Source organism: Rattus norvegicus, chromosome 7, assembly GCF_021556685.1.
Source record: "Rattus norvegicus strain SHRSP/BbbUtx chromosome 7, alternate assembly SHRSP_T2T, whole genome shotgun sequence".
NCBI lineage: Eukaryota > Metazoa > Chordata > Mammalia > Rodentia > Muridae > Rattus > Rattus norvegicus.
The window spans coordinates 113,426,442-113,440,874 of record NC_141540.1 but is presented as its reverse complement, the minus strand read 5'-3'; the positions used below and the strand labels follow the sequence as shown (position 1 = coordinate 113,440,874).

The 14,433-nt window shown below is 45.2% G+C and overlaps 1 protein-coding gene across 1 annotated transcript in view; it reads left to right on the top strand.

The window, feature by feature from the left end:
• The window catches only part of Col22a1 (collagen type XXII alpha 1 chain), a 241,795-nt gene that overhangs the window by 54,358 nt on the left and 173,004 nt on the right, over window positions 1-14,433 (top strand). Inside the window, 3 exon segments of the mRNA NM_001447163.1 lie at window positions 1,300-1,411; window positions 5,834-5,957; window positions 10,363-10,638. Of these exon segments, the coding sequence (NP_001434092.1) occupies window positions 1,300-1,411; window positions 5,834-5,957; window positions 10,363-10,638 (512 nt within the window).

The following is a 14,433-nucleotide window of genomic DNA, read 5'->3' as shown; positions in this document are numbered from 1 at the left end:
GACTAATAATGTTAGAACCAGATGAGTAGTTCTGGGCACTAAAAACAATGAAAGGCAACCAATTCCAAGCTCCACCCAGCTTACAGATGTGGGAACTGATGTCTAGGAAGAAAGTCAGTCAGTTATGGTCTCAGCAGAACAGGGCCAGGAAGACCCAATTTACCCTCTCCACCTGCTTGTCTTCTCTAGAGCTTGCTATGGGAAAGGAAGTATTCACAATGTCATTTGGGGATAAGAGTTACTCAGAGCATCGTGAGCATTTGGTGTGGTTCTCCAAGCTTTGTCAGCTGAAGCTCAAAGGAATGCATACAGTGTTATGAGCTTCCAAGGCCTGAATTCCATCATGCTGTCAGCCTCTAGGACCGGGGTTGCTCTCTGGAGGTTGGGTAGGCTGCACGACTTTCCAACTCTCCAGATTGGCCAAGACACCTTGGCTAAAGCGTCTTACTATGAGATGTAGGACGGATGCACTGCAAGTGGTTGTGGGTTTTGTTCAACAGGTCTCCCGTGACCTACTGAATGGTGTATACCCAGTCTCTCATGTCATTGTCAGAATAGACTCATCTACTGGGCTTCTAAGCACCCTCACTGTCCTCTGAGCAACAGCCAGGGGCATCTGCTTGTCACAAAATATGACAGATTCTCATAGACATATGACTGAGAAGAATTAAACTTTCACCTCCATACTTACCACCCCCAAATCTAAAGCCCACAGCCATGATTACTCTTTTATTTTACACTGACGGTGACTCTGAGTCATCTCGTAAGGGGAAATCAAAGCAAGCCAAAACACTCACCTTTCTTTAAGGCAATACTGCAAAGACAGTTTATTTTTCTCTCTTTAAAATCATGAGATTCCAAAGCTGTGGAACACAGAGTTATAACTCAAGCAAGATCCAAGTAAAAGACAACAATATGGCTGCAGGAAGGAAAACCTTACGTTTTTATCAAGGGTTAGCATCCACATTTAAACTTCTAGAATAGAACATAGGCACCCGCAGCAGGAGGAATCGGAACACCTGCATTTGTCTTGTACTTGACCATGATGCAGGATGCTCTTGGCTCTTACTTTCCAGTGTGGTGACCAGCGTCTCCTTCCTGTTGCCTTATCCTGGAGCACTGGACTTGATGCTACATGGCTCGTAGCTCATTGCTCTTGCCTTCCCAATATGTGTCCTTATATCTAAGTTGGTGGCAGGGTGGGCAGGTTGGCTCTCTTGGAGAGAGTGAACTAGCTCTTTCATGTGTCTGTCCTATTCTTCCTCTGCCAAACTCATTCCCAACTTTCTGTTTGCACAGGTTTTGACTTGATGGATTTATTCAGTGTGAAGGAAATCTTGGGGAAGAGAGAAAACGGAGCCCAGAGTTCCTATGTACGGATGGGTTCCTTCCCTGTGGTGCAGAGAACTGAGTGAGTGGTCCTTTCTCCTTCCAGAACCTTTGGATGCCCCGGGATGCAGGGTACAGCCAGCCACAGGAGCTCACTGAGCACTGAGCTGCTGGTAACACACTTTGTGGTGCCTGGTGAGGTCACATTAAGTTGATACAGTTTAGCTATAGGTATGGGAATTTAAGCTTGTTCTTTGCAGTTTCGTGATCTTTGAATCAATGATTTTCTGGTCATTTTGTGTTCATCCATTTATGGGTGCAGTTTTCTTTCAGCTCAGGTGGTTACCACCACCTAGCACAAGCCATGGCCTCACATAACAGATGTGTATCTCCTAGATTTGGGCCAGTGAAGACTTAGTTTTCATGTTGACTGGTTGCCTTGTTCATAAGTTACCAAATGCCTCCTTCTTCCCTGTTTCCACCTGAGATGAGTGTCTCTGCCTTGTGATATTGAAGAGCTGTGCTGGACATTTTTCTGCAGTATCTGATCTCACTTTGTCCCCAGTGAAGGGTAAAAGTGATCCCACACTGAGTACTCTGCTCACTAGAGACAGACGGATGGTTTGAAAATTGGGATGTTCCGGCATCATGTGATCCCTACTCAATCTTGTAACTCTTTAATCGCTTGTTAACTCAGAGAACAGAAAGGGTGGACTGGCCTTTGGAATCACTGCTGTAATGTCCTTATTTGACCCAAGCCTCATTTGTGGGGTCCTGTATGATTAGAGAATTCTGGGCATGCCCTCCTACTGCCAGGCCTTTGCTGGTATCCTTACTTCTATCCTGGATACATGCTCAGTTCCTCATTCCAGTGCTGGGCCTTAGATGATGCTCTCTAGGAACCTTCATACTAAGTCAGGCCTTGCCTTCCTCTACTCTCATAGCATACTCCTGCACTGAGCAGAGTGAACTTGAGGCCAGTGAGTCAAACTGTGCAATTAGTTTTTTTGTAGACAATTTTGCTACTCAGTTAGAAGCTTTGGGGGGAGGGACATAAGCCTTAGTCTCTTCCAAAGTCCCATCACAGTGAGAGAAGTCAGATTTTAGCTACCCATGATGAGCTATACATGGAGGTTGGAGTACAGCATTGAGTTCATTGAGCGTCCTGTGAGCTGACTCTACTTCAGACTGCAGTGTCACCTCACCCGTGGCTTGGAACTCACATTCCCTGAGAGTAAAGGAGAATGGGGCACATGTCTCCCTCTCTGAGCTCCGTCTTTCCACGTGCAGAATAGCGACTGCACTCTGACCTCGCAGATACTGAGCATGCTCTTCTGCACTGGCACAAAGATGGGTGAGGTGATGTGTGTCACCTGGTCCCAGGCTCATTTGGGGGTAATGAGAGGATGTTCAGACTCCATACTATGCTCTTATTCACCCCCTTCTTATGAACTCCCCCTGCTTAGAAACAGAAAAACACCATATATAATTTCACCTTAGAGGAAAATTCAATAAAGAACAGAAGGGAGAGAGGTACACAAATACAACAGATGCCTCATAGGCCAGAGATGTCTTCTTCTCTGGGACACCTGCCATTCACCAGAACATCTCTAAGCTCTTACTCTATAGAGCAGAGTGCTGGGCACAGCTTCTGGATGATGAGTTTAGCTGTGACACTGTCCATTTTCCTGAGTGGGGATTTCTGTCTGTCCTGTTTCATATGGCATAGTTTCAGAAAGAGCAGCACTCTGACATCTCAAGAAGTGCTCGTTTCCTTTCACTTTCTAATGCTTTGAAATGTATTTGTCTGTATACACACATGATTTAATTTGCAGATTAATTTTATTCATAATGGAAAGAGATGTCACTTTCAAAAGTACTCACTTCTTTAACATATAGAGGACATTTTTATGTATTTCTTTAACACATAAAGGACACCTTTACACATCTTCATTTAATTCTTACTATAATAACATGAGGTGAGCAGGTGTTACTCTCATTTATCTGTTATAACATCAGAGCTTTAAAAACCTCACAGATAACGGGAGGCAGTAGCTGGCCTCGTTGTCAGGTACTTGAAGTCCAAAGCCTTGTTCTTTGCTCTGTAATCTCAAATTTGCTATGTCATTCATGGAGAGAGTGGTTAATTGGATTTCCCACCCTTGACTCTACTGATTCCCCCAGATTATGTGTGTGTAGCTATGTATATGTGCAGTACACTATTTGTACCCTCCTTTTTCCTTCTATCCGTGTGTGTGTGTGTGTGTGTGTGTGTGTGTGTGTGTGTGTGTACATGTTTTGATCTTTGCATCAAATCAGGGAACATGGACACATACATATTTTGTTTGCGTATACACACTTGCATATGTTTGCTGAGAAAATCCAAAATTATAAGAAAAAAGGTATATTCGGAAAGAAACCAATAGAGAGATGCATGAAGATAATGAATAATTAAGATAAAGGAAACGTGTCTTAGGTAGGGATGTCCTGTCTCTTTCTACATGCATGGTGATTAAAGGAGTCCCTAACTCCTTAGGGAAGCCTAGGTGGAGAAGGTGACAGGCTCCTTTCCTCCTGTTGTATGTGATCCTCATGATGTCCTACCTTTAGAGGATGATATTGAACAACTGGGTCTCCTCTCAACTTGGATACATGAGTGGAGAGTCAGTGAGGACCAGTCTTAACTTTTAAGTTTTTAGCTACATGAAGGATCCCTGAGGATCTGCAAATTGAAGAACCAGGAACCTAGATACTATCCCACTTCCCTTCCTGACTGTCTGGCCAGACATCCTCCATCTCTTCCAGTAGCAAATCATTGCTTTGTGTGTTCTCAGAGGCAGTCTTCCACCCCCAGGGTAGACAGTGGATTCTCCTGGCCAAATTTTACAGAATGAAAGAACAGTTGGCTGGTGGTTAAGAGAAAAGTTATGGAGAGACCAGATTCTTGGGGTGTGAACGCTATCTGCCATATCCCTTGAGTTAACTCCAAAGAGTCCAGGTTCCCTGATTTGATGCAAAGATCAAAACATGGCATTCACAAGTTCTTTCCTGGATGGAATGAGATAAAAGTTTGTGTCATTTTATTATGTTCACCAAAGTACTCATTTTAAAATTAAGAATTAATGTCTTGGGATTATGTGTGTAATTTGTTGAAGAAACACAAAAGTGGGTTAAACTTCATTTTGATAATATGGAAATCCTAGATAGAACACAGATATCCACCAGAGCAAGTTTGCAAAATTTGGTGGTATTGCAACTTTAGTAGAAGGGATGTCACTGTCATCCAGAGGGAGGGGAGTGATGTTACTTGATCTTCTTCATTGCCATAGGAAACTATATCCTCAGTGTCCTCTGAGAAAATTAGCCTGTTCTTGGGAAAGAAAGGCTTTTGTACAAAAACAGTATTTGACAACTTTCAGTTTTATTCCTTAGCAACTGTAGGATTCCCGTTGTACTGGTGGCTTTGTGGTAAGAGCTAAGGGACAGGGACTTGCCAGACATTCTCACCAGTATCCCCACATGGAAACTGGGGAGACCTGTGGGCAGAGAACAAGTGCTTTGAACAGAGCGATGGTGAGAGGTGGCAGAAGGAGCACGTACGTAAGTTACGTTTGTTAAACTCTGTTGGAAAAGAAAGTAAGGTGGAGAAAGAAGGGGAGAAAAATTGTTTTGAAGGGTGGAACTGGGGTCAGGAGGAAGCTCAGGCTTCTCTGTCCATGACATTAGTAGAGGTGGAAGGACAGGTGGTCCAAGGATACTGTGGACAGGTACCAAGTGATTAGCTCTGGGATCGCCATAGTAACTGAATGTGAAAGTGTATGGACAGTTTTACAACTCACTGGAGTAGAGGTCACCTCTAGGAGAGACCTGCCCTGTGATTATGGTTGAACCCAGGAACTAGTAGAGGGAAGAGGATGTCCTGTTTCTTGCTGACTATGCTGCATAATATGCATGATTCTTGAGTGGCTGAAGTTTCCTAAAGAACTGAAGATGTCTAAAGCCAGGTCTGCACCGATGGTATAATACCACCTGGCAAAAATGCTAAACAACATGGAGGGGGCCTTTCTTATCAAAGGGTTCCACTCTGCATCACCTAATTACTGATCCTTCACCACCTAGGTATTACGATTTTGCACATGGATTTTGTGAAGACATACACCGAGGCCAACTTGGTATAGGACCCCAGGTATAAGAAACACAAGAGCAGGATAGGAGAGGTGAAGGCTGGAAGCCTTCCTCAGAGAAGGTCATTCAACACTTTTTGACCACCAGTCAAAGGTGGGGAGCCAGGAGATAAGCAATGAGGGTGGGGCAAAGGCAGTGAAGGGGCCACAGTGCTGGCCAATAGAAGGCCTCATCAATACAGCTTGTGGGGAGAGTGTTCCAGGCATCCTTAGGAGTTACACTGCTAGGACTTAGTGGCTGAGAAGACATGGAAGCTTCCCATGACAGCTGCCTACTCTTTACACTAATGCTGGTGCTATCTGTATCTCGTTGTTTTCAGAGATGTGTTCCCCCAAGGCCTGCCTGATGAGTATGCCTTTGTCACAACTTTCCGGTTCCGGAAAACATCACGGAAAGAAGATTGGTACATCTGGCAAGTCATTGACCAGTATGGCATCCCACAGGTATAGGCAGTGCTGCCTGGCTCCAGGAAAAGTGCTCTGTCCTTCTCCCAGGAAATAATCTTGACCATTGCGTTTCCTGCAAGATGCTCAGTTCTGAGCCTAGAGAGAAGTGGGGTCTGGTGCATAGAGCCCTAAAGAGCCCATAGGTCCAGCTCCTTTTCCTTCCCTGGTTAGATCTTCTAAGGTTCAACATCCAGCTAGCATTCTCTGACACTTTCTGTCTAACCAAGGAGATAAACACTTGCTCTGCTGTTTATGGAACCTTCTCTATTGGTGACCTCATAAAGTATTGGAAAAACATGGCTCAGGGTCAGGTGCACCTAGACCAAATATTGTGTCTCCCCTTTTCTTGGTGTGAATCATTGGGATAGGACTGCCTGTGAGTCTTAGCTTCCTCAGCTTGAGAGTAAGAAATGAGAGTACTTACCATGAATACTTGGTGAATGAATAAGGTGTTAATAAAAGCATGCTTGCAAAGCATCCAGCACAGTTTAATGTGTAGTAGAATCTGTCATGAGTACATCTCTTGCATAAAAGAAAATTGTCTTCAGTTCACTCACATGTGAAGTTTCAAACCCTGTAGAGAATTGGCTTTCAATTCCACAGTTCCTCATCAGCACTAAGCCCAGTGAGGAGGAACAAACCTCAGAGCCAACATCATCAGCACAAGACATCAGCTCGATAGGAAAGCAGTGCCATGCTCTACTCTTGAGAAGCCCAGATTCACTTGTTCTTAGGGCTCAAAGGCCTGATCCTTGAACCTTGCCCTTTCATTGGAAATATGCATGGGTAGACCTTCCTATCTTTGCCTGGGAGAAACTCTTGGTTTTCATGTGGGGTTGAAACAAAACAAAAAGTTCTCCAAGTAATTGGCCTTCAACAATTGTGGACAGTTGTCGGAGACAACCTCCACCATCTACCTCTTATTCTCCATCTCTTAGACTACCTCCTTCTAAGCTCTTCTCTCTCATTCTGCCTCTCTTCCTTTCCCCTTCTCTTCTTATCCTAATTAAATGAGATGATGCCACCAAGATGGTAAGAGCATTGTGAGGAGAAGTGGACAATGCCCAGGGCAATCATCTGATAATTTCATTCCAGTCTAACATCATAGAGTAGAGTAAAATAAGATAGAGTAGAAGAAGAATAGAATAGAAAAATAGAACGCATAGAATAAAATAGAGTGGAACAGGACAGAATAGAATATAGAACAGACTCGACTTCTGTGGCCAGAGAAGACCTTAACATTGTTCTTCACTGTTCACTGACACAAACCTGTGTGGTTCAAATGGTTCACAACTCTTAATGTACAACATCCTCTCATTTTACTGTAGACAGGCTGGTTTTACTAGTCTTATTGCAGGGAAAGAAATAGCCACAGAGAGGCTCAGGCATTGACCTGAGTTTGCACAGGTAATAAGAGCAGAAGTTAAGACTTGAACCCAAGCAGTTAAGGCCCAAGTCTGTCCCTTTGTTTAAGCCTGTCTGAGTCTGACAGTCCTGCTGAATAACTCACCCGTAGTATCTGTGCTCACACAGACATACAAACTCATTTTCAGTGCTTAGTGCTAACCATGGAGGGATACAGTTTCCTATGTGTGGGAGACTGAAAGCATTGGCAGGCTTCTGTCGGCCCTGTGTTCCTGCCTGCTGCCAATGTCTGTTAACCATAGATTTGCTTTTCCAGTTCCTCTGGTCTGGCAGGGTGGAACTGGGCACCTGCCATGACATTCTTGTCAGGTGAATCCACACCACCTCCACAGTCTGGGTCTTTTCTTCATGGCATTTGCAGAGCTTTGTGCTTCCTGTCTGCCATCACTGCTGCCCCTCCCCCTTCTGGATTGAACAGAGTTTAGCTATATCTTGGAAACAGAGCTGCCACAACTTGCTGATGCATCTGAGAGATGAAATGGACTCCGGGAGGTTGCGGAGCTAGTGTCCGTGGACACCCTTCTAGGGCCTGTGTTGTTTTCTTTTGTGCTAGAGACAGAAACATCAGGAGGGAAAGCCAAGTCTTCGGGGATCTCCAAAGATCATTAGGGCCTTGACTGAGGTCTGCGAGACTACCCTGAAGAAGTAATAGGATTGTGTTCAATTGTGGAACAATGACCCCATATGTGCTGTATTGGGTGATTAGAGAGGAGACCCTTGTTTCAGCTGTCTATCATACCTGTAATAAGGATGCATGTGAGCCAATTAAAAAAATCTGAGGCACCTCTTGGTTGTGTTGAAGGGAGGCTGAGCCAGATGGAGAACCTAGAAGACCAGGGCTGTGCTCTGGCCAATTCTCTGCACTGCGGAGACAATTTAATTCATTCTCAGTGACTCTCACTTTCCCATGTACTGATCTATTCATTGATTAACGTCTTTTTCATGAATGCTACCACGTACCATACATTTTCCCCTAGCCTTGGCATTACAAAGATGAACAAAGGAGACGAGGCGTCTGTTTACAATGATGGGAAAGTGGATTTAAGCAAACAGGTGTGCAGGTTACAAAATAAGATAACTTCATATGTTGACGTATTAATGTAAAGACAAGTAAGTAGAAATCAATCAAAATGTCTGGGAAAGAGAGGAGTCTATTGGACTCCAACAGTATACATGTATTGGTGTGCTGGGGTTTTGTTGTTGTTGTTGATTTGTTTTCGTTGTTGTCATTTGTTTGTTTGTTTGGTTTGGTTTTTGTCAAGTGGATATAAGCTTGGTTCATCTACGAATAGGGACGCCCAACTGAGAAAATGCCTCCATTAAGTTTGCCTGAAGGAAGTTCTTGATAAACGATTCATCTGGGAGGCTCAAGCCCTTGGTAGGTAGTTGTGGGTCATATAAGAAAACAAGCTGAGATAGCCCAAAACATAATTAGTAGGCAGCATTCCTCTGTGACCTTCAGTTCTTGCCTCCAAGTTCCTGTCCTGACTTCCCTCAGCGATGTTCTGGGACCTGTAAGATGTAAGACGAAATAAACTCTTTCTCCAAGTTGCTTTCCACCAAAAGAGAGGGGACCCTTGTTTTCAGCCATTTATCATAATATGTATGCAGATGAGCCAGTTAAAGTATGAGGTACTCCTTGGTTGTGTAGCAGGGAGTTGAACCAGATGTAGAACCTAGAAGACCAGGGCTGTGCTGTGAATACTCTTTATCAGAGCAATAGGAAGCAAACCAGGATCATTAGAAAAGACTGAAGTTTTCTGTGATCTTACGTGCATAAGTTATTGTAATTAAGATTTAGACCAGAGCCTGGCATACAGTGATTACATGTGTACTTACTTTTGAACTCCCAGCAATCCTGTGACATAAATGCCAATATCAATACCATCTTACAAATGAAGAAACATTGTAAAGAAGTTGAATAACCTGTCTGAGATCACGAAGTGTTAAAATGACTTCCTGGTTTGGGATGACCAGGCACTGTCTAATGCGCTGAATTAACTAACTAATTAAATGATGAGGTGCATAGAGTTACCTGTGGCGATGTGGGGATGTGGGAATATTGGATGTGGGGGAAGAGAAGTTGGAGCCAGCAAGAGTTTGCTGAGGCAAACCTGAATTAGCAACCACAGAAAGTGGCAGGCAGAAGGCTCTGAGGGCAGGTAAAGACTAATCTTAGTTAATGCCCCATGTTCATGAACTGTCCAGATCTGTACCTGTTCACTGCTGCGTTCCTCATACCTGGCTCCCCTGTCACACAGTGTGTTTATCCTAGAAGGGAGGAAGTAAGAGCATGGCTGAAAAAGATAACTATTCATCCCCCAAAAGCAAAGTGACCTTCCTTGCAGTGGTAGCCTATGTGCAGCCACAGATCACTATGAAAATTGTCAATGTCCTTAAAAGGTTATAAGATAATTTTGTGTGAGGTTTGTTTGTTTTGTTTGTTTTGTTCTTGAACATGAACTTTGGAAGATGACACTATATTCTGGAGAAGTCAAACAGTTAGATAACCCTATGTGCTTGCCCTGTGCCAGAAGATTGTGTGAAGGGTTGAGTGTGTAGTCAGGAGTGACTGGTTAGTCAAGGCCCACACCAATCAAGGGGGTTCATTCTCTTAGAGCTTCAGTTGCGTCTTCTAGATGAGAGACAGGAGAGGTTATCCGTCTGCTTGCAGCCTGGCACTTGACATTTATATTGAGTAGGGCAGGGTCCTTAAGGGACCTAGAAGCTTGCGAGGATTTCTGATTGGTGCCATGCCTCAGTCCCTCTTTACTGGCATCTGGAAGTCTCACAAAAGCCCCTGTAGCCTCTTCACACACTGAATACCTAACCTCTGCTTAGTGCTGAGAGAGTCACAATTGGATGTGTTGGTATCCTAAAGACTGACTCTGCCCTCCGGACTTCTGTCTATGCTTTGTTCTATGATGTTCAGGACATGTAGTAGATGTTCAAGGATTCTCTCTGTCTGTCTTCGTAGGTCTCTATCCGGCTGGATGGTGAGAACAAGGCAGTTGAGTACAACGCTGTGGGTGCCATGGAGGATGCAGTCCGGGTGGTCTTCCGAGGCCCCCAAGTTGATAACCTTTTTGACCGTGACTGGCACAAGATGGCTCTAAGCATCCAGGCCCAGAATGTGTCCCTCTACATTGACTGTATGCTGGTTCAGACGCTGCCCATTGAGGAGAGGGAGAACATCGACATCCAGGGCAAGACTGTGATTGGCAAACGTCTCTATGACAGCGTGCCCATTGATGTGAGTACCTGAGGGGCTCTTGAAGAAAGTGCCAGTGCCACCAGAGGGGACTTCAGACTCTAGGTGCATGTGTCCCCTATATCTGTAGTTCCTTTTATTATCTATTTGTGAATCATCACATGGACTTTCTGAGGAGAGAGGACTCTTACTCAGAAAGCAGCATGCTGGAGTGCAAGTTTCCCATTCATTCACTCACTCACTGAGCCATTCATTGTATATCCACTGAGATTCTTCTGTTTGCTAGGCTCTCTGCTGGACATTGGTGACATTGGTGCCTTCAAGGGAGCACAAGATTGGCATGCAAAACCAGTCCCTTTTAAGACAAAGAGCCTGAGCATCATTGGATTTGTGTATGGTGAGGGCTCCTGGCTTGCCAAGAGGCAACCATACTTTGACAAGTTCAGTCAAATATACATACACTCAATACACACAAATATGCAGAATCACAATCATATTCAGGTGTTGCCACACCGTCCTGGGATGGACGAGCATAGAGAGGGCTTGCAGGCATAAATCCTGGATCTTTTCCGTAGCAGCCTGGTCTTTCCAGGCCATATCATTAGCATCAGCAGAGCAGCAGCAGCACTAGAGGACCCACTTGGTGCGTACTGCATGTTGGAGGTAATGCAGGCTCCATTGTGGTAGGTGCTGCTTCTTTGACTTTTGTACAGGAGTGCCTGTCTGATAGACTATAGGCGTCCAGTTATACTGAGTCTGAATAGAAAAAAAAAAAGAAATGTGAATTTAACAAACCCTGGATTTCTACGGAAGAAAGACTCATTGAGATCTTTCGGTGTGGTTAGGTAAATGACACAGTAGACACTGGAATCATGCATTATGGAATCTGATGGCTAGGTGTCCAAACTAAACAAGGTGCGGTAGCTGTGAGGGGGGAGTTGAGAGAGGTATGTGGGTAGCTTCCTAAAGGAGGCTAATTTATACATACAGGACAAAGGCTACAAGGTAGAACATGCCTGTTTGGGAGCAGCAGGGCCAGAGGATAGATGCTTAAAGCACAGGTAGCAGAGATGGGGAGGATACAAGGCCAAGGCTGACTGTATATATCCTGGAAATCAGCCCACAGGCGACACCTGGCCAAAAAAGCTGAAGTAGGCAAGTCCTCTACCTGAGCAATCTCTGCTTATTCTAGAAAGGGGTAGATGTGGAGGTGAAGGAGGGAGCCTGAGTGCCCAGAGCTCAGCTGGGGAAAGATTGGAGAGGCAGGAATCTTAGTTGGCTCAGTGTGCAGGGACAGCATGTGATTGTGGAGCTGGAATACAGTGGGATTCTTGGATAGTTAACTGCTGAGCTAGTGAGTTAGTTGCTGCTGGTGAGTTGCTAGTTAGCCAAACCCAATGGAGGGAATAGAGAGAGGGTTGTTCCTAGGTGTAGGACCTAGGCTCTGAGGCTGGCATCTGCTGGAGAAACCCCAGACTCTGAGACTTTTCTCTGTCCCTTTCCAGGTACTCTAGGTTCCTCTTTCCCATTCTGCCTGTTTCTCTCAGGCCTCTGACTCTCTCCAGAGTCTCAGGAGAGTTTTTCATGGGCGGTGGAACCCAGAGATTCACTCTAACACACATCCTGCCTTTTGGTCTGTTCCCACTGGCCCTGCGTCTTAGTCAGGGTTTCTATTCCTTCACAAATATCTTGACCAAGAAGCAAGTTGGGGAGAAAAGGATTTATTCAGCTTACACTTCCACATTGCTGTTCAACATGAAAGGAAGTCAGGACTGGAACTCAAGCAGGTCAGAAAGCAGGAGCTGATGCAGTGGTCATGGAGGGATGTTACTGGCTTGCTTTCCCTGGCTTGCTCAGCTTACTTTCTTATAGAACCCAGGACCACCAGCGCAGGGATGACACCACCCACAATGGGCTGGGCTTTCCCCTCTTGATCACTAGTTGAGAAAATGCCTTACACCTGGATCTCATGGAGGCATTTCCTCAAGGGAGGCTCTTTTCTCTGCGATAACTCCAGCTTGTGTCAAGTTGATACACAAAAGCAGTCAGTATACCCCACATCTGGATTAGCTGCCTTAAAGTGGCTCATAGAAGTACAAATGCAGGTGATCTTCCTCCTAAGCAGGTATCAGTATCCTGAACATTATCTGGCTGTTTCCTTCTGCTGCGAGACCAGCCAACCTTAGACCTACAGCCATGATTCAGTTTTTAAGTAAAGAACTAGAGAGAGCCTAGTGCTCTAATGTGGGGCAGTGTTTGTTGACTCTCCATTCTGGTTTGTGTATCCAGTGCCCAGATGGCCTCTGGGCAATGAGCCCTTGTACGGTCACAGTAAACTCCGAGGTCTTCAGTCTATACAACATCATGTTGCCATCATGAGATATCACTTAGTGCCACTTAAGGAGGCAAAGTCAGGCACAGAGATGGAAGGACATGCTCCAACTTGTAAATTCACAAGGGGAACAATGGTCAGTGTCTCTGCTCAGAGCTTCTCATTTATTCTGAGGTACCAGGTCTGGGTCCTACCCTGACTCTTGAATTTGGTCATCATAGTTAACCAGGAAGTGTCCCTGTGGGAACTTTAACTGGTTCCTTAAGTGGGGGGACCTCCCATTCCCCTCCTTTCCTTCTATTAGTGAGAACATTTTGTTGGTATCTGACTCCAAGGAATCTTAGGCCTCTGATAGCCATCTGTAGCTGTGTTTTCATATTAAATGCTCAGAGGAATAGTCCAATTATTTTATATCCTTCAAATAGCACAGGCAAGGATATGTAGGGCTGTATGGTTTGGGGCCTTAGATATGGTGGGAAGAGGCCTCGGCCTGTGTAGGTTTCATGTGGGACAAGTACTGTACCCTCTGAGTCCCTCAGTGCCCTCTCTAGCTCTATGACACATCTCACTGAAGGGCAAATGAAGGATCAGAGAACTGAGGTGTTTTCATGATAGGTGAGTTAAGCTAACCTTAGACTCAGCCAGGTGGGCCTGGCTCATGGTCTCAACCATTTGTCACCTGTTTCCATACCTACGCTAGCAAAGGGCTGTTAGATAAGCACCTGCATATGGGATAGGGTGAGAGGCTTGGAACCATGAGCTGACCCTGGAGATAGTCGAGCCCACAGCTGCTGCAGATTGAATTCAAATATGGCTCTGAGACAGGAATGGGGCCCAGCATAGAATGGGTAGAAATTCTGGGGCTTAGGAAGACAGTGAGCAGAAAGGATTAAGGTGCTTGGAGTAGCAGGTACCAAAGGCAGTGGTGGAATTTGGGGGCCCCTCCCAACTTCAATTTTCTGATGACTAAGCTGTGATCAGTGGAGCACAGTTAATGTAGAAAGCAGGCCATCTCCCAAAGACCAGCCTTGCTCAAAATCAAAAATATGCATTCTGTCAGTTTCTTCCTGTTCGAATTGTCTCAACAGGAAATGAAATAGACGTGAATAGATCTGCTCTTGTCCTGCTGAAGAGAATCAGGGGGTTGTGAGGGGGTGTGCTTTAATGAGCACATGGTAGAAGCAGAGGGTTGAAATCACACAGACCCCCAGCCCCACACAGGCAGAGCCCCTCCACTACCGGTTCTCCTTGCTAAAGGTCCTTTCATCTGCCCTTCATATGCCTGGGCCACATCTTGTGTCAGGGGCTGCTCTGGAACTGGGGACAAGAGAGAACAGACCCTACAGTGATTTTATTGTTGTAAAGGAAAGGGGTTTTGGAGAAGGAAGTAAAAAAATACACAGTGGTGTTGCAAGCCAATATTGTCTGGAGGATGGACAGGGTGAGCGGGAGCGATGAGTCTGAGCCTGAACAGGAGGAGGAAGGAGGAAGCTGAGAGCAGCCTG